This window comes from Chiroxiphia lanceolata, chromosome 9 (genome assembly GCF_009829145.1).
Source record: "Chiroxiphia lanceolata isolate bChiLan1 chromosome 9, bChiLan1.pri, whole genome shotgun sequence".
Lineage (NCBI taxonomy): Eukaryota > Metazoa > Chordata > Aves > Passeriformes > Pipridae > Chiroxiphia > Chiroxiphia lanceolata.
In genome coordinates this window covers 8,083,909-8,104,358 of record NC_045645.1, presented here as the reverse complement: position 1 = coordinate 8,104,358, position 20,450 = coordinate 8,083,909, and the positions used below count along the sequence as shown (strand labels likewise).

At 41.2% G+C, this 20,450-nt stretch overlaps 2 protein-coding genes across 2 annotated transcripts in view; one reads left to right on the top strand and one right to left on the bottom strand.

The window, feature by feature from the left end:
• Positions 1 to 1,711: 1,711 nt before the first annotated feature.
• LOC116791031 (collagen alpha-1(I) chain-like) lies at positions 1,712 to 3,038 on the bottom strand. The gene is made up of 3 exons (XM_032696675.1): positions 2,946 to 3,038; positions 2,111 to 2,826; positions 1,712 to 1,924 (listed from the first exon to the last, which is right to left on the bottom strand). Exons 1-2 carry the CDS (start codon positions 3,036 to 3,038, stop codon positions 2,152 to 2,154), a joined length of 768 nt encoding a protein of 255 aa, XP_032552566.1. The 3' UTR covers positions 1,712 to 1,924; positions 2,111 to 2,151.
• Positions 3,017 to 20,450, top strand: part of FAF1 (Fas associated factor 1) — a 156,555-nt gene continuing 139,121 nt past the window's right edge. The window contains exons 1-2 of the mRNA XM_032696388.1: positions 3,017 to 3,175; positions 19,394 to 19,462. Of these exons, the coding sequence (XP_032552279.1) occupies positions 3,131 to 3,175; positions 19,394 to 19,462 (114 nt within the window). The 5' untranslated portion in view covers positions 3,017 to 3,130. The remainder of the gene's footprint in view (positions 3,176 to 19,393; positions 19,463 to 20,450) is intronic.

Here is a 20,450-nt window from a genome sequence, read left to right as displayed (position 1 = left end):
TTTGTGAATATACAAAGGTGACAAGTGTGAGCTGCCTGCACACCAAGCAGGGAAAGCAACTTTGTTCAATTTATCAACTAACCCCCCACTCCCATTAAAGGCCCGTGTATTTTTAAAGGCCTCACTGTGATAATTCTCGTCCTGAAGTAACAGCGTTTTTCCTTCCTTTTTTTTTTTTTACAGTTTTGTAAGGAAAAATATGAATTATAATTTCCCTCAAAGTTAGCTCTAGAAATATATATACACAAATATAATTTATTTATTCTAATATAGTTGCTTTTCTGCATAAGGAAGGAATTTATATGCAAAACTTCGATTATTCATTCAGATGGCTTGTAAGTGACTTTATTTTGTGACTAATCACTACCTAAAATCCACAGGCTTTGGTGGTGTTCCCTGTTGCTAAATTACTGCAAAATTAGACCTGCAAGTCTTACAACAGTCTCACATTATTTTTTGTTGGTTTACAGTTCAGAATAAAGTTCGCATCTTCTGTTAATCACACCACATAGCAAAAATAATTAAGTAGAGGGTAGTTGGAGTGCTGCAGGCCTCCTGCAAGTAAAACTGCCCGACCAGAAAATGCCGCGAAGCCTCCTCTACCGCAGGGCTCTGTCAAACGTCTGTGCAGAAAGTAGCTCGTTAGTCCTGATCGTTTCGTCTCATGAATGACGAAAATAATCCCCCTAAAACTAAAAGAATTGTCCCAGTGGGCTCCAGAATCAGAAGAAAAAAACACCTTCTGGAGGGAGATCTTATCGGCGAGCACTACAAGGAGTAAGATAAGCAGCTCCCTAATTTGTCTAACACTCTTTGAAGAACACAACACAGCTCGAGTGGCTCGCAGCGAGGGGTTGTGAGAAGGTGAGAAGGGGAATAGAAACTTTCGTTGTGACTTGAACGTGAACTTCCTGCGACGTGGGGCATGTGCAGGTTTTCACCTTCTCTTCACGTTCTGGATCAAATCCTTCCTGTTTTGATCTAATATAGATATCATTATTTAAAATATGACTGTAATAGACGTGAACGTCGTGTAACTAATCTTGACAACATACCTATAGCTTCAATTCGTGCCAGGAATTAATTGGCCTTACTCCAGTTGCTAAAACTCGCTTTTCAGCCTTTATTATAGTTACTCTCTAGTAATGTGTGGGTGGATTTGTTTGTAATTTAACATAGGCTGTACCTGGCATTGCACCATACCTTGTACTTATTACAGAACTGTCTGTAACATAGAACTGGGGAAAAAAAATGTGCAGGTGTGAGGGCAATTAATTTATCATCCCTCCGGTCGGCGGTGGGGAGCTCGAATTGTTAAGCTAACGTCAGCGGGCAATAAAACCCCTCTTGGCAAGCCCTGCCAACATAAACTAGAGCAGCAACACGATAAAATAAAAAAACCCCAGCTCCTCTGACGCTGTGGCGTTGCATCGCAAGTGGCGTTTCAGTGTGGCGTCCGCCCGCCCGCCCGGGGACCCGCAACACCGCCGCCAGACGCGCAGCTCCGGCGCCCTGGAGCCCGCGCCCCCCAGCAGCGCCCGCAGACGGGCTCTAAGCAGTTCCCAGGGTTTTTCCCTTGGGAACACGGACTCTCCTGAAGGTACAGTTTAACTTTTCATCCCCTCCCTGTCGGCGCTTAGCGTGTGTCCACGGTCGCTCCCCGCGACAGGCCCCGCCGCCGTGGGCGGTCGCGCCGCGCTCCCCCCGCAGCTCTGCCCGGGGCCAGTCCGGTTGCGGCGGCAGGAAGCTCGCAGGGTCCGGGAAACTCGCCTGTAACTCTATAAAAACCCAATAAAGAGCCGTGTTCCCTAAACCCGGCGGAATATCTTGATTCAAAGGTATCGTCGTGTGGCTTTATTAGCTGATAGGAAAGCTGCTCGATGCCTCTGTGACCTCAGATAGTTGCGACACTCACAGGACACTCCTACAAAAAGCACAGCAAAACATGTTGGACTAATTAGCAAATTGGCGTCCAAACGCGTGCTTAATGTCAGGAGGGGGGGAGGTGAACTGCATCAGGTTGTAGAAGGCAGATTTAGCATTAATTACAGTTAGATTTGCATCACTTAAAGCAGATTTATTTGCGGTATATAATAGAATTGCAGCTTACAGTGCTGGAGCGCTAAGCCTGAGCGAGGGCCGCTGTGCAGATCACGGGTCCGTCGGCTCAAAAACCTGTGGAAAAACGCACTTCCTTCTTTTGTAACTAGTCGGAACACGGCGGGGGGAAAACCACCGAGCTGTACCGAGCCCCGGCCCTGTGCGCACCCCCCGCCCGGTGGGGTCGGGTCGGGTCACTCGGCGGGCACCACGGTACGGGCTGTCGGGGGGGACGGGGACCGAATCGCTGCATTCACCGATGGCACCGCGGATGGATGGAGGGAGGGAGAGATGGATGCAGGGACGGATGGACGGAGAGGCAAGGCCGCCCTCCGGCCCTTGTTTCCCCGCACCGCCCAGGGATGGCCGCAGCCAGGTCCCCGCCAACCCGCTTAGGCCGCACTTGGCGGGGGAGCCCAGCCGGGACACCCCGCGCCGCCGCCGGGCCCGGGGAGCCGCCAACCGGCGGGACGGGACGGGGGCTGTGCCCGCTCCCTCGGCCCCGCGCGGGCGGACCGGCGGCACCTCTGCTGGGCAGCGCGGGCCTGGGCGCTCCGCTCCGCTCCCTGGGCGCGGGCCCGCCGCGCCCGCAGTGCCCGCGGTGCCCGGTCCCGGCGCGGTCCCGCCCCCGGTTCTCTCACAGCGCTTGACAGGCGGGCGATCACGTGCCGGCCGCAAAGCGCCTCTTTGCGACCTCAATGACAGGCAAAATGTGCGACACAGGCGCTGTGGAGGCAGGCGGGGAGCGGCGCTGCCTCCTCCTCCTCCTCCTCAGCCTCCTCCTCCTCCTCCTCCCCGGCCCCGCGGCTGAGGCAGCGCTGCCCGCTCCCGGCCCCGCGCCCGGCCCGCCGCTCTCCCCTCCCCTGCCGCCTTCCTCCGCCCCGGGAGGGGCAGCCCGGGGGCGCCGCGGGAGCCCGAGCGGAGCGCGGCGCCTCCATGAGCTCCTGAGCTGCCGCCCTGCCCCGTCCTCCCCGCCGGCAGCGGCTCCAGGTGCGCGGGTCCGAGCAGAGCCGGGACGCAGCTGGCTGCAATGGCGTCCAACATGGACCGGGAGATGATACTGGCTGATTTCCAGGTAAAATTTTCAAGCCGCCGCCGCACAGCCGTGGCCTCTCGCTGCTTTTCTTCTTTCTCCTCGTTGCTGTGCTGCTTGTTCTTTGTGGGGAGGTCTCCGGGGTGGTGGGTGTGAAGCCCACCCTCCAAAGCCTCCGCTCTCGCTTTCCTTCTTCTTTTATTTGTCAGAAATGGGGAACATGTGCCCTCTTCTCTCAAGGTGCGTGAACAAAATGTCTTCTTCAACTTGGAGAGTTTCAGTTTTTAATTAATAAATTAAAAAAAAAAAGCTTTTTCATCCCCTTTGCTCGTTTGTACCCTCTGTGACCACCCAGGCCCTGGGACAGCTGTGAGGCAGCTCACTTGGAAGAGGTGAATGCCAGGGAGGACACAAAACTCATCGCTCCTCACGATGTGTCACAGTGTTTGTAGTGAATCACTTGCTGGTACTACAGATTAGCGCTGAACAGAGGTGTTTCCATTCCAGCATCAACACTCACTTCATGGTTGCCTCAGCCTGTGACTGTTGTGATGACGGTAAAACTCCTCACACCCCATTCCAAACAACAACGTGTTTGTGTGGAAAGGAAGAATATGCCCCTAAACGTTGTTTGTTACCTTTCCTCCTCCATACAGAAAAGGGTTGCAATTTAACTTCAGGCTCTTGAATCTTATTGCCAGAATAAAGTCTTTCTATAAGTACAAGTGATGTGTTCAGGAGACTGGTTAATCTGTTCAGTATATTGCTTCTTAATATCACTTGTTTTTGTATTGTATTTCTAAGGCCAAGCAAACAAAAAGGTGGAGGATACTTGCATTTGAAATAGCGGGCAGAACCAAAAGGAGCTTGGAAGGGTATTAGATAATATTTGAATATATCTTTTTAATATTTGCTTCTCAGTCCATAGGGTCCATTTACAGTCATTGTTCTTACATCGAGAGGCTCCTGGGTATTCTTGGATTGAGTTATAAAACTGCCATCTGTATGTTCAGCTTCTTAAAAGACTGGTTTCCAGCTGTTAGCAGTGAAACTATTTAATTTTTTTAAAAAAAGAAATCCCTTCACTCTGTGTGTATGTTTCTCTGGAGCTACAGGTAGGGTGACTGTAATGTGCATTATGTAATTCCTCTTTTGCAAAAGATATCTAGTATCTCACTGATGTAACACGTGGAGTTCCCAGCTGATAACGGGGAGGTGGTGTCACTTTCTGCACCTGAGTATCTTACACCCATATTTATTAAAATGCTTAATAAACGTTACTTTATTGATACTTTTGTGTATATAAGGCATGAAATCTCGATTTTAAGGCTGGAGTTTCATAAAGGAGTTCCTCCAGTAAAAACACACCGTGCAGAAGGAAACTGGGACCCCACTTCTGCAGTCATACCAGTGGGGACAGGCTCTTACAGAATCCCACATTAGTACCTGGAACAGGTTTACATTCAGGAATCCCAGGTGATGAAGTTAGTGACTGGTGAATGTAAGATTATTTTTTTAATGGAGTTTTCAATACAGATTTACACTTTACAAAATTTTTATGTCAGTGCTGTTTTGCAGTATTTTTGTGCTTGTATTTTGAAACCGCTTAATAAAAGTATAAGAGCAACTGCAGTGTTTGGTACCATGAAGACAAGTAAGTATTACAAACTTGCAGGTGGCAGTGGAGTCACAGAAATTAGTTTTAGATGAGGGGTGGATGAAAATGTGTCTCAATTTAGGACACAGGAAATATTTTATCATATCCCAATATGTATTTAAAAAGAACCCAAACCTTTTCCTCTTGTATTTCAGCAGACAGCTTTGTTTTTGTTTCGTCCTATTTTTTTAAAAAATAATACCAAGTGCCTACCTGATTTTGAAGCACTGAACTGTTAATTGCCATGCTGTTAAAACTTCAGATTAGTAAAGGACAATGTCAGTCATTATTAGGCCTCATATCTTTAGACTGTTACAAAACAGTAAAGGATTTTGAGTTTTTAAATACTAGATGGAATTCACAACTCATTCACTAAGAATTCAAAATGGAAAGTAAAACATTACGTGCACAGTAATTCTGCTTGATTTTCCCTTCTATATTTTCTGTACTTTTTAATTAATAAATATGTTTCCTAGAGTTCTGCTGCCATCTTCTATATTTGTGTGAGGTATCTTGTTTAAGAATGTTGCGCACAGTGGAAATTTCAAAAGCAGTTCTTCGTAGTTTTGTTCAGCTAATCTTTGCTGAATTAAACTGGGAGGGAAACCTTCCATCACCATTTCACCCTCACTTTTCCTGGGTTATGTTTAAGAGGGATAGAGCAGTGGTCTTTGAGCTTCTAAAGCTTGAAAGGGTTTTCTTTCCCCATAAAAAAAAAAATCAGTGAAATCATAATTATGCTAATGCCTGATGCTTTTGTAAAGTGTTCATGGATTTATTTTGTGTCTTTCAAAGTCATTATGGATTCTGCCATTGACTTCAGCTAGAGCAGTAACTTGTATTACGTTTGTTTTTTCTTTTTAGCTCTGATTGTTATAACAGGTTACTTCTGCATTCTGAGGTACTAAAGAGAAATACTTAAAAAGGTATTTTATAGAAATACATAGTTATACATAAACCCTTTGAATTTTATGAAATATTTTAACTATAGAGTAAAACACAGTAAGTGATATACCAGAATATTTTTGCTTAATGTCTGAAAACAATTAAAGCCTGTTCTGTGTGGTTTATAATTATTTTCTTTTCCTCTCCTTTTTAATGAGGCTACTGTATGTTACCCAGGGAGCACAAAGTACGTATTCATGCATGTGGGCTGTATGAGCAACCTGTCTAACTTTGCCTTCTTAGACCCTCACTTAGGAAAGATTATGCAGAAGCTTTGCTTTGTGTGTGAGTAGTCTGATTGTTTTCAGGGCAAGTAGCTGATGTGGAGTTGAGCACACAAACAAGTTTTAGCTTTTTCAATAAATGCAATTCAGAATTTCTCCACAAAGTGTCATTGGCATAAAGGAAAAACTCCATAGAAAAAAACCATCAGCTTGTGTTTGTAGCATAAATCCTTCAAAAGGTGGCACGTGTGAATTGGTCAAAGAGCGACGCTGCAACGTGCCTCACAACTGGGAGGAATAGGCATGTATTTCTACTGAATTTTTAACATCACTGTTCTTCTTTGGTTTGTTATATTTAACTGCAAAGTGTTCTTCCATCTCCAGTGGCACACCCAGGTACTCATGTGATAGAAACCCATTCATGATCTCTGCAGTTTGGGATCTGTTTTTCATTATGAAGCAAATAGTTTTTTTTTTCCTTTTTAAGTTGCAAACTTCAATTGCACCAAACTTCATTAAATTGGGACAGGCATGAAAACCAATCTGTGAGTATGACAGAAGTGTCAGATGATGTTTTTGCATGCTAGCACCCGTACTTTTGCTTTTGCAGCTTCACTTAGTATGGGGACTGAAGTTAACCGGAATGTTGTTTAGTCCTTGTAAGTTATGTCTACCTTTAGGACCACTTCATTCATTCTGTGTGCTTGTCCTCACAACAGTTCTAAGTGTAGAGTGGGCCTGAGGGTTGGAGTACTGTGGGAGTTGCTCCTGTGTGTCCATATATTATGAGAATATCTGGCACATCGAGCTTGAGAAGGAAATTTTTCGTAGAATTAATGTTTTTCATTGACCAAATAAATAAGTGACTCAGGATTTAGTCAGGTTGGGAAGAACATCATGGAAAAAATCAACTCAAAAATCCTTACTTTCGTTGAGACAACAGATTTCTAATAGTTTTCTTCTCCCTTCTGTCTTTGATCTATGTTCATTTTGAAACCAAGTTATGTGATTTTTTTTCAATTTTTTTAAAACTGGATAATAGACTACTTTGGTGTGATTCACCAAAGTAGTGTATAAGTGTGTATAAATTTTTTTTTTCCAAACTTTATATCAATCTTTTTCATAAAAACAGGGATTTGTAGGAGGAGCAAGGGGGAGTTGGGAAGGAAGAACCTCATTGCCATCAGTACAGAAAAGTGAGAGAGCATACTAAATGATAATTTTTTAAATTATAAAACTGACCATGACATTGATACATCAGCTATTTTGTTTTGTTCAAGATTTAACCATAATTCAAACTACTTGTTTCTTTCTGGAATGACTACGATGAAAGAAACTGGAAGATCTTTTTCACTTGGAGGTTAACACACTGCTGTTAAATAAATGATAAGTTATATTTTTAAAGTTGGTTGTTGGTTTGTTTTTTTTTTTGTGGTCTTGTCTGCTTCAGCCCTGTAGAAGATTATCTGTTGTTCACACAGTTTTCACTGTCTAGCAGTGTGTGTGCAGAATTTACATGTGTATTCACTTTTCTGGGGATGCTAAGGAAGCTTTCCTTTCTTCTGTGTGTGTCAGCATGCTGGCTCAGGTTCTCTGTCATTTTAAATTATTGCCAGTATGAAAATTTGATGGCTGAGAAAGGTAGGCAGATACAGCAATAGCTTTGATGCTTGATTCTTGTCCTGGACTGTGGCTTATGCTGGGGACTGGAAAGAGTGTTTTAACTATTTTCCTTAAGTGTAAACCACCCACCATGGGTTTTGAACAAATAGCAAAGTTGATGTCCTTAATATTGATTTCTGAAAGAAGAAGGCACGTTTTGTCATGAAGACACTGGAGCAGAGAGGACTGTTCTTGATTTTTGTTGCAGACTTTCAGTGGAGTGTTTGGCAATACACTTGGAACAAGATCCTCAACAAAAGAGAGGTGCTGAAGAGAGTTCCAGTCAAAGTTTAAACATAAGCTGGAGGACACTTTCTAAGGATTTAAAGTTCTTGGAGGCCTGCATTTTCATCAGAAGGTCTCCCTAAATATCTGGGTTTATTTGTGTTCAGATCTCTCAGAGCTTTAACACCTCAATCTTGCTCATACCAAACCATTCTTTTGTGTGGCCTCTCTGTAGAATAGAATGCAGTGGGTGCTGAACTAAGCTTTGCAGCTCTCTTCATAGTAACTGGAAGGAAATCCACTACTCTAGAGATTAGAAATCAGGGTTTGGGATAGACAGGTTTGTTTATTTATACCCTCATACTTTGTATCTTCAGTTAAAAGTGGGCTCTGCTGGGTTTCTTGTGGTCAAGTGCCCAGATGCTCACCACTGCTTCACCTGACCTGTTTTAGTGGATATAGGTTACTGTATCCTTAGTTAAATTTTAAAATAGTTAACAGGGATGTTTTTCAGTGTAAAAAAGAGGACTTTTTAAGGACACTGCAGGATGTTGAAGTTCATACCTATGAGGCCTTTTAATTTTTATTGGAATTCTTTTTAATCCTTAATGCTTTTTATCACATTATAGTTTTGTGCATTACACAGCTTTGGAACTGGTAATTGGACCTCTTTGTTTGGAACACAGTTGGTTTTAATGGCCTTAGGGCCAGGAGACATGATAAAGGCATGCTGCATGCTTAGTGTGTTTTAGTTTGGGTATTGTCATTTTCATTGTCTGCTGCCAGGGCCGTCACTTCTATTAATTTATTCTTTATGTGTTTCTGAAGTTTCATCTCTTTAGGTACGTTTAGGCTTAATTGTAATCCCAAAGTTCACGTTCATCAGAACAAAGCTAGTTTGATTTACTAATCACTGCTCTGGCCTTTAAACTGAAGGTGAAGTGGGTTCTGGCCTTTAAACTGAAGGTGAAGTGGATTCCAGAGTCAGAAATTAGAAGTTGGAGTAAGAGTGGTGTCCTTTTAGAAACATCATAACTTGAATATTTTCACTGATAGCTGTTCATGGAAAAGCCAGCTAATTTCTCCTGTATAACGACAGACAGTTAATTAGAAATACTGACATTTATAGAGAAGAAAGAGGATCCTATGATTTGTGTGCATTACAGCCCTGCTGTAGGAACCTAAATAATTTACCACTGGAGCACCAATTCGTCTTTAGAAAGAAAGACCGTTCTTTTCATTCAATTACCTTGAAAAGACTCTTCACATCATAGTAATCATGTCACCATTTCCATCAGCCCATTCATATAGGTATTTGGGTTAGTAGGTCACTGAAACAGATTGAGAGGTGGTAGCTGTAGGATCCTTTTTCAAATGCCATGACAACCAATACTAATGATACTATCGAAATTATTAATTATGTGTACTCCCAAAGGCTAAGGATGGACTTTCATTGAAATGTAATGTGAAAATTATTTGTCACGTTGAAAATACCGTGTTACTAATATTTCTTGGTAAGCAAGGATCATTTACAGTAAACACACTGAGTTCATATTTTTGTGTGGAGGGAGGTGTGGGAGGTGGTGAGAATTTGAGCCATTTGCTGTGTCTTAAGGGGTCCTGAGAATCTGCCATCTTGAGAATATTGCATTGGAGCTGGAAAGCCTGAAAGGGTAGAGTTTCCCTCTATATTTGGCCAGTTTTTATAGTTCAGTTACCGTGTTGCAAGCCTAGTTTTCATACACTTCCACACTAGAAGCAGGGGGTAGTAGCTTATTAAGGAACTACACAGCACAGTTTGATAGGATTTCCTATTTTTCTAGTTAGTGAATAAGGTTGTGCATATGTGGGGCAGCCATTAGATGAGTCCTTTCTTGTAACTACTGTAAGAACCAGAATAAAAAGCTTGGGGAAGTACCTGACATTCTACTCGTCCCTCATCATTTGGATGAAAGGAAATGACATGCTTACTGGCTGGATTGATACCTACTAATTAAGCCCATTTTTTAGAGTTGAATAGATAATGTGCAATTGTAAAAAAGAACCTGCTCAAGGAGGAAATCAAAGCCCCAATGTATGCAGTACATGTTGTTTGGTCTATCGAAATAGTTGTCTGCTGGTCCTCTGTGTCTAACTGGTTGAGCAGGTCTTTGTTCCATAGGAGTAGTTATGCTTTCAAAAGATAATTCATTAAAGCTGAAGTTCTTACGAGACATTTTGAAACTAGAACAGAGTACGTTAGGCCTTGGGTTATTTTACATAGGTTTCATGTTTTGCCTATTGCAGGAAACAATTTGTAAAGACAAGAACACTGAATCTGAGTCACTTCTATTAATTTTTTTTTAAAGGTCAGGTTGTTTGTGTGAGCAAATGTCAAAGGTGCCATATCAGCTCAGATCGAAGACCCAGCTGGCCTAATGTCTCATCTGCAGCAGTGTCTGGTCCTTAGGAAAGAGCTGAGAGGAGCAGAATGTGAATGGATTTGCCTCATCCTAGTTTCTGGAAGTCAGCATTTTAAAAGCTTGATGATGGGGTTTGTTGTAAAACTTCGGAAATAAACTATGTCAGCTTGAGTTAGTCTTCTGTTCTTCAACTGACCGAGTTCTTCAGAGAAGTCTGAGTAGTTTTGTGATGTGTGAGTTTGCTGTATAGGAGCTGTGTTCACTTCTCCTCATTATGTTTTATACATGTACGTACTAAGTCTATTCTATATACTTTATTGGAATTTCTGCTATCTCTTATGGTACAGAAGTCAAATTTGTCTGAACTGTAGAAATCTTAACCTCTTCTACTTTGTACCCCAATAAAATTCACCCAAAAACTTAAGGTCAGTACTGTAGGATTGTGATGTTGATTTTACCTTCAATTAAGGCTGATTGTAAGAAAAATCTGCTGTGAAAAATTCGAATTTAAGTTCCTTTAAAATTTTGGAGAGATCATTGGATCCTAGTTGTTTGTTCTATATGTCTTTATTGACACTCTAGGATGAGTCTTTTCTGTAAAGAGCAGCTGTGTTATGGGATGGTCTCTGAGTTCCTCTGTAGTGAATGAGTGCACAGAATTCATGTAGCTTTGTATGGATCGGTACTCTTCTTTGTGTGCTTATCTAGAAAGTGGTTTTTATTTATTCTTCAGTTGTTTTTAAAGTTCTGCTGTTTTGAGACAATGAGGAGAAAGGAGATGACTGCAAATGCCCATTAAGCAAAAGTGTGTTTGATCCTTGCAATTCTTTTCTGTTTTCCATCAGTTTTTTTCTTATGTGATAACGTATAAGATACTCTAAGAGCAAAATGACTATGATTCAGGAAATCCTGGGGTTTTACCTTCACTGAGATACTTTAATAAAAGTATTAAACAAACACAGAAACTTTGGGATAATCCTAACTAAAACATTTGTGTATTTGTTGGGTAAAGGCTGTCTTCAGTCCTCAGGAAAGACAAATGGGTTTGGTAATCCAGAGTACTACTTAATGGTACTGACTTTTGTTTTGGTTTGGTTTTTAATTCAGTTTGACCACTGCTCTTTGTATGTAGTGCATGTGGCTTTAACACTAGAATGTTAGCATGGGGCTTGGGAGGCTTGAGTTCATGTCTTGGCTCAGCTCATGGGCTTCCTAGGGATGTGCCTTCGTGGTATTCTGGAAGCAGAATTTGCTCCAGAGTGTTGAGAGTGTTCACAGTCTGCTGGAAACTGTTTGAAAGTGGTTAGTGTGGTGCCGAATTAGCTGGGTCTGCTGAGAAGTGGTTAGAGCTTCATGCTGCCAGTTCAGACTTTGTCCCCTGCTTGCTTTGTTCAGAAGGCTTGCACTCATCTCGGAGCATGGGCAAAGTTCACTGCTGTCTGCTTGGTGGCTACAGGTTCAAATGTCTTCTGTGACCTTCAGAAATACAGCTTTTTCTTCTCCCTCCCCTTCCTCCTGTAGAAGGAGACTAATGCTTCCTTACTTCAGAGTTTTGCTTAAGGGGGTGCTCAAACAGTAGAATGATGAAGCTTGTAAATAGTTGGGTGTGGGAGTTAAAGTGCATTGGGCAAACTTTATCCTGGCATATTTGCCTAAAACCCTTTCTTGATTTCTGATACTGGTAAGTGTATTAGTTTGTTTTTGCTAAACGAACAGCTGGTGAATCTGCTTAATTTTTACCAGATGGTCTTCTGAGTTATGTAAAAACAGAGAAACATTCTTATCTCTTCATTTAGAAGCTTACAGTGACCTTTCAGTCTGTGTCTTAGTCGATATGCCTGGATGTTGTTTTTTTCAAGTGTTTGTCTGAAACAGAAAGAAGTAAGAGTTAATTTAATAACCATGGATGATTCATAATAAGAATAGTCTTGATATATCAGTAAGTTGTTGAAAGGTTAGAATGAGCAGGGGTGCCACAGAAGCATATGTGTGTAGCTGGTGTTGCAGCCAGTGGAGGTGGTCCTGAGACAGGTGAAACTCTGGGATGAGAAGAGCTGAGGTACCAAAAAAATATCATTTGTGAGTGTCTGAATGTGCTGCATCTCTTGATAGCCCAGAAGGGAGTTACACATGGATCCTAAATTTGATATTAGGATACTAAAACCTTTACTTGCTTGGCTAAGCATATTGGTTTAACTTTACCTGTTTTGGAGGAGTAAGTGTTATGCTTTGTTTCAGTTGCTTTGAAGTAACTGCCATTGCAACAGTGTATGTGTGAATTTAAAGAAAATTTTCTGACTTACTACTATGTCATAGGTGAATTAGTGTTCTAAATATTTCTGGGTTTGAATGGACTTGTAGCAGATACAATCTGTGGCTGCCCTTGGTGCTTTATAGCCTTATAATTATTATCTTTGGTTACTGAGCCATTCTTATAATGGATGGGAAAAGGAAACAAGGTACTATGTTTGACTGTAGAAACAGGAAACTCAGGGTTGGGTTGTTTAAAAACCCTACCTCCAGAAACCTGACTTGCGTTAGGAATTCTTAGAAAGGGAATTAAGGATTCTTCTAGAAGTAGTACTAGCCACACAGGGGGCTGCACTACTATGCCAGGAGATGGAGGGAGGCCAGTGTTTCACCAGTACTGGTGACACCACTACTACCAGGAGTACTGTGTTGAGTCTGCTGCTACCAGGAGTACCATGTCCAATATCAGTCCCTCCACTGAGAAAGTAGAGCGAGTCCAGTGAAGGGTTACTGAGGAGGGGAGGAGGCTGGAGCATGTTTTGTTTGAAAGGTGAGGTTAAGGGAGCTGTGTTTGTGTAGCCTGGAAGAGAAAGCTAAGGGAGGATCTAGTTGCTGTCTCAGCTATACAATGGGTGATAGCAGACAATACAGAATCAAATTTCTCTTGGAGTTGCACAGTCTGAGAGTGAGAGGCAGCGGATATAGGTTACAGCATGGGAAATTATAATTAAATATATGGGAAAAAATTTCCCAGTGAAGGTGGTGAAGCACTGGAACAAACTGCCCAGAGAGGCTGTAGGCTCTCTGTTTTTGGAAATAGGCAAAACCTGTAAGGGAGTTGAAGTGTGTCTGTCTGGTTTGAATTGAAGAGGTGAATAAAACAGCAAGGTAAATTTTGCTTATATTGCAGGGGAAGTATGGAAGGAGATAAGCAATATCTTTTGCTGTATCTCATATGAAGAGAACAGCTCTGAGTGGTTTGTTGTTTTATTGACTAGGGAAGCTGAGCCATCCTTTTGAGCAGGTTCATGGCCTGGACTCAGGAAGGGTTTTCCATGCTCCTAGGTTCTCTTATCTTGTGAGAGTAAGTTACTGAAGGGATAGTGAATTGATTTTTAACAATATGTGTTCTTTGCCAGCATTTCTGATTTCTCTTTAAATCTCATATATCTTTGAGGAATAGAGTTAACTGTAGTTGTGTGCTGTATCTAGTGATATAAATTTATTTGGTGCTTTCAAAAGTAAGCACTTCCTAGGGTGCTGTCTGTGCAGTTGCAGCGGATGGAGGTGTATTAATGCCAACTTCCTGGGTTTTTGTAGGCGATCTACAAAAGCGTGAAAGCTTTTCCTCCTAGGTAGTCTGACCTGTTGAATCTTTTGAAGCCTTAATGTAGTTGTTTCTTTGGGCAACGTAGCTTTGTGTAAATATTGAAATGATGGAGACAGAGCTAAAGTTGCAACAAAATGCTGAAAGCTCTTTTCTCCTGTTTCACGTAGCACTGGAGAGTCTGTATTAGCTGTTTTGATGTCTGAGGACCAGGCAGCAGATTGAATCACGGTACCTTAGTCTTATTTTGAGACAGATGGATGTGATATTAGTGAGGGGGGGGGGAAAGTCTGTAGTTGACAAGTGGTGTGACTCTACCCTGGAGATTGGTTGTCTAAATTTGCTGCTGTTCTGGATACCCAGAGCTATGACTCCAATTTTATCCTTTTGGTTCTGTGGACTGAGCATGGTACCTGTACTTGCATCTGCCCTAAATTGCTGCAGGAGGCTGCAGCTGATGTTAACTGCAGAGTGCATGGGGAGATTAGTTAGGCACAAAGTGAGGGTTTTTTTTTTCATCTGACTGTTACAGGAGAGAGTGGTGCACCGTGTAATTCACAGCCATCTGTCTGCCTGATTTTAATGGGCCTGAACCTGTTGTGTGAAATGTTCTAGGCCTAGTTTGGGTTAGCTTTGAGTCGGGCCCTTTTTGGAGAAAATATAGCTACTGTTGGTAGCCAGAGGAAATAGGGAGCTGTTCAACAGGAATGTTGAGGGAGACAGACGTCTAAGTCCTCCCTATCCAGCTACTGGCCAAATGTGGCCTTCTGGATACTTTTGACTGCTGCATTTTGTCTCGGCGAGAAGGGGAATAATGCCACAGGTGAGACAGATTCTGCCTTGCTGCCAAATACCATTTGCTCCCAGCTTCTGTGCAACAACTGCCACCCACTGTCTGCGAGGGCAACAGTACCCTGACTCTGTCTTTGAGTCAGCAACAGCTGCTTGTTGCTCTGGCGGCTGGTGCGGCAGTAACAGCCCAGCTCTCTGTGTTGGGAGCAGCAGTTGTCCCTTCCAGCTCCGCTGTGGAACAACTGCCTGGATCCCTGCAGCAGGTGCTGGAGGAGCAGCTGCTGCCAGATGGGGAAGGCAGCTGCTTCCCTGGGATGTGGAGGTAGGCTGAAGCCTGTGCTGTTGAGGTGGGGGGTTACAGAGGGTCCCAAAGCCCAGATCCAGCTGTTACGGCTGCTGGGGTCAGACCACACTGCAAGGCATTTAGAAGAGCAAGCCTGTCGTCCTGCATTTTGGCTTTCTGGAAGCAGCTCCTGGGTTTGTCTCAAATGCCTGGAAGTCTGTCTGCCCTCCAGCTTTTCTCCTACTGAATTGTTTCCTCAGTGACTGCTTTGCTTCTTTCATATAACAGTGATTAAGGTTACTGTGCCAGTTAACTAGGACCCCTAATGGTTATCTGTGAACCTTTCCAAGGGTAGGGTCTCCATTACTGAGGTGATGTGAAGCTACCTGGAAAAAAATGTGGAGAAGCACTTTGAAGTTGTGTTATGTACAAATCCAAATCTACCTGATGGAAACACCTGGCCTGGAAAAGCAAGATGCTAAGAAAATTGTTTTAACATTCAATAACTTTGTCTTCAGAATCTGATTTTATGTATTCAGTGCAAAAAAAAAATAGTTTTCTCATTTTCACATTCATTTTCCTCTTGTGTGGTCTGGAAAAGCACTGAAGTGACTGCAAGAGTCTCTGGAGCTGGAACTGTGAATGGTGAAAATGCTATTCTAGATTTAGAAGAAATGCAGAGAGAAGGAGGAGGCGAACCTTCCGTCTTTTCCTTTGTCCTCCAAGAAAATTTCTTTGGTTTCTTTCTGATGTGTAAAGATTTACAAATCAGTGAGCCTCAAAGGTTTTACCTTTTGTGTGGTGGTTTGCTTCTTTCAGTTTGATGACTTAGAAGATGTGCTGGTTGTTGACTGAATAAAGAGTTAGTTGTATTCAGGCAGGAATTTTCTTTTAAAATACTGAACACCTTTTATTAGGTAGGTATCTCAGAAAAATAAAGCTGAATAAAATGTGTGAATCAAAAAAAATTCCCCTCAGCTAGTATCACTTTACTTGCTTAATAACAAAGACATATTTTTGTATATATTTAGAGCTCATCTACTTTGATATATTTTTGAAGGTCTTTTTTCCCCTTCTGTCTGCACATATTTAACGTCTTTTTTTCTTATTAAATTTTTGTTTGTTTGTTTCTTGCTTGGATAGAATGAAAGGCATAAACATGAGGAAAAAAAATCTTTGTCTTGTAAATAATTAAACCCTCTCTTTTAGTCTGCCTTCCTGGATAAGTAAGGCATATAGCCTTAAGGTGCCAGGTGTCCCCTGGACTTGTACCAATGAAATGATTTCAAATCTAATGAAAACACAGCCAGGTGACATGGAAAGAGTCCATTAAGAGAAGCTCTTATAAATATTCCAGCCATAGGAAAAGGTAAAATCAGCCCTTGCAATGAGGGATGAGAGACAGTCTCAGGAAGAACCAGACTTTTTTAATTCTGTTGCTCACAGAACCTGTTGGTTTCCTGGGTGTGTTTCCCTAAAGAAAACAAAGGCAGAAACAGGACAGGTTGCTCTGGGACTAATCTGTCACTGCAGAGTCTTTGACATCATGTCACACTTGCCAGTGAGGGACTGCCTGTCTTGTGTGCTTAGTTTCATAGGGAAAATCAAAGACACGCCAACCAAATGATTTTAATTTATCTTGCATGACATGATGCAGTTAAAAGGAAGCAACTTCAATTTTTGGTTGGTGGGAGTTTTTGGTCATACTGATGGCTTATGATACAGGGATTTGTATGTTGTGGTGTGTAGTGTCTGAATGTTGAAATATTGAAATAATAAGATTCTAAAGACTCTGCTGCAGCTGTAACATTAACAGGGTGTTGAGGAAGATCTTGGAATGTCTGTTTTGTGGTTACATTGATAAATAGCAGTCATTTTTTTCAGTGTTTTAATTCAGAAATGTTTGGTTTCTGTTTTATTGACAACTAGCAAAAATGGTCCATCTGGAAGGCGAAATCTTAGTTTAAGAATTCAAAATCAAATGTTAAAAGGGATTGTAAAAATGGTGCACAGATTTTAACCAAAACTCCTTGTCTCGGGTATTAAGAATTCTGATGATTCTTGTTTTCAGTTTGTGTTTACACCTGTCTATTCTTGTTACCCAGTGATTCTGCATTGCTAGGAGAGCAAGAGCAGACTTCTGTTTTACATTGTACATCATCAACAAGATGATTTAGGAAGGATGCAGGCACACAAGTGAATTAGTTGTTTAATTACTCTGCCTTTACTGTGATAAGTTAACTCCTTTCACTGTGTGCTCTGGCAGAAGGGTAAGCTAATTTTCTTTAGATTTTCTCACGATAAAAGTTATGCTAAAGTGAGCTGAATTGATTTGCAGTTAGTATGGGCTAAGGGTGGGCATATGGACAGTTGAAAGTCAGCTGAGCAGTAGGGCTGATATAAAGAGGGGGTGTTAAAACCAGTATTTGAGCTCTGAATTCTGGGTACCATGTCCTCAACTTCATCTGCACAGCCCGGGGTTGAGAACAACACATTGCTGGTCAAGTACTTCTTGCAGATTGGAACATGGTGTAGTTCTTCAAAAGGTCATACGGATTTTGCAAGGCTGATAAATGAGAAATAGGAACTCTTGATTTCTGGGATGACCAGATTAAGTGTACTTAATGTACACAGAATGTCAGGCTGTCACTTCTACAAAACCTTTTTTTCAAAGACTACTTTGTGGCAGAGACATCAACCTCAATTTTAGTGGCAGGTTGTTGGTAGTGTGAGCCCTCCTGTGATTTCAGAAATGACAAGCTCAAGCCCTGCACTCCTCGAGCTTACCTGTTATAAGTGGCTATAAATATATAAAGATTTGCAAGGTAATGTGTTGAAATGCTGTCTCATTTTTAACTTCAGAAGTAACTGCAAGAAGTAATGGAAAAGAAGGAAAAATTATGCTTTGGAAGGGCAAAATGTTTTTTTAGCACTCCCAATGCAAAGTGGGTGAAATTCAGTATTACCATGATGTGAGCAATGGAAGAAATTTTGTCTTGTTGCAGAGAGAATCAATTTGGTCATGAGAGCATTGGGTATCAATAGAAACTGCTGCCTCCCTTCTGCAGGCAAAATTGTCCCTGATTTCATCCTGTGATCCTTGTGGTCCTCCAGACTGGTCCACTTTGTGTTGACATGCTGCTCATAGTGCTTTGTAAGTGTGGAATTTTTCAGTGTTGAATTTGGGGAGAGAGAATTGAATTTCTCTGTGATTTCTTCTTTTCATGTCTTCATTGTTGGAAACTGGGAGAACAGTCAGAGCATGGGAAATATATAGCCTGGTGGCTTTTTATGTCTTGGGAGGAAAAATGTGTCTGGCCTCCTTCTTCTCTTATTACATAAAGGGGAAACAGGACTATATGTCTTTGGAATCAGGAAAACTGATCTGTTTGTGGCTGCTATCTAGCTTTGTATTATTACTGTTAAAAGGTTTGTTTTGGTTTGGTTTTTTTATCAGTTTTATATAAATGTTTTATGTAACTGTGTGGTAGAGCAGAAGAAGCACGATCATGTTTCAGATCTTGTAAAACTCTGAACTCCTCTTGTGTTCTTGAATACAGAGCACAGCTTTGGTTAGGATGCAAGATAAATTCCGGGAAAAAAATGTTTCCTTTTTTCTCTTCTGGTGAAATACATCAGATATCCTTCAATGAGAATGGCAGCAAATATGTGGCAGAATGAATAGTGATGCTCTGCCTGCTGAAGTGAATAGTTGAAAGGGTATGGGCATCAAAAAAAGGCAACAGGATGCTGCATCACAGTTTTTGCTGAGTAGAGGTGCTCTTGTATTTGGAATTAAGCTCAATTTACACAATAGTTTAGTGGGGTGTTAGCATTACCTAAAAATGCTATTGTATTAGATTTCTTGAACTAGAGTATAGTGTTAGAACAACATGCAGGTGTTTTGTTTGAAATGAAAACATTGTAAATATTTCATTATACAGTATTACTTTTAAATAGTTTCACAAGGGGTGCTCATTTGTCAGTAATTGCCACCATCTTTTCCTCTTACACTGCACTGAGTAATACTCGGAGTGAGTAGGGGTATAAGATGATGGTAGAGGCAGTAGGGTTTATATAATGTGTTTCTGGCTTTAGACAAAATATTTCAGCTATTTTAAACATAATTTTAAAGTATTAATTTTTTTTGTGCTCCCTTTTAAAGTAGTGCTTCACAGTTTTGAATGTGGAATTCTCAAAACACCTTTATGGGACAGCACTGTTGTCCTAATTTTACAAGTAACTACTTTATCTTGCTTCCCTGGGTGGCTTGCTCAAGGTTACACAAGAATCCTGTGGTGGAACAGGGAATTACATCCAAATGTTCGATGTTTAAAACTTGAAATCCTGATTTCTGCATTACCCTCTCCTAACAAAAATGAAAGACCTATACCTTTCCTGTCATTCTGCTGAAATTAATTAAATTATAAGTGTTAATACTCTGATTTTGATCAATGCTTTTAATTCTGTTTACTGCTTCTTTTTATTTTTAGGCCTGTACTGGTATTGAAAATATTGATGAAGCTATAACGTTGCTTGAACAAAATAACTGGGATTTAGTGGTAAGTATTCTAAGAAAATGACTTCATAGATCAGCCCCACGTAACAGTGACATGCCATCCTGCTGAGACAGCTGGTAGCTTTATTTCAAATTTGGGTGTGTCCTTTATGGCTGGGACAAGCAGGTTGTGTGCAGACTGTTTCTGGTCTTTTAAAACCTCATCACTAAGTAAACATTATACTGGGTTGTACACCCTGATCTCTCTACCCTGGTCTGCTCTGCTTGTCTTTAGGCTATTTTGATTTCTTTCTTGTCCTCTAAATCCATGTTTCATATTGTGTTTAGTATCCTTTTAAAGGCATCATTTTATAAGAAGTATTATTAAGGGTACCATTCTTAGAAGACTTCTTTTGTATACACACATGGGATATTGAGGATTTAGGTGCCTTTGTAAGAAATGGAAGGTGAAACAACTTCTTTAATTTTTCATGTGCTTTTAGTTTAAAAATAAGATCATTACTCTTCTATTGTTAGTGGTTATGCAGAATTGAGTCAGATTATTAAAGCCATAACTTATTTAGATTTGGTGCTATCCAGACACCATTAAACACAAACAGAAAAACAACAAACATCGTAAAAAAGCTGTTATCTATTTTGTAGCAAGGTTCAACGTGCAGAGAAATAGGAGGAAACCAATAAACCCAGGCAAAATGGTCTTAGATATTTTAAGACTCTGCATAGGATTAGTAAATAAAGAAACTACTAATTTTATTAAGATTTAAAAGTGTAAAAAAGTACAAACTTAATTAAAAAGCAAGTGATCTTCCTTCAAATATGTTTTCGTCCTTTTTACTTTTTTTTTTCTTTCCCAAATGAACTTTAGACCAGTCCAAATTATCAGAAAGTTATCATTAAAAAATACTGGATTTTCCAAAATAGGCTATGGTGACAGTGTCAACTGTCTGCCACAGTATATTTCCAGCATATTTTTTGGAATGTTCCCTAATGTTTTATTAATTTCAAACTAAGTATCACAGAGGTTAGGGCGG

What these genes read in the sequence shown, in the direction of transcription:
- LOC116791031 (XM_032696675.1), bottom strand. Translation starts at nt 3,038, where the DNA reads ATGGAGGCGCCGCGCTCCGCTCGGGCTCCCGCGGCGCCCCCGGGCTGC. An exon ending in AGGGGAGGGGAGAGCGGCGG is followed by an intron (nt 2,827 to 2,945) that starts GCCGGGCGCGGG and finishes CTGCCTCCACAG; the next exon opens with CGCCTGTGTCGCACATTTTG.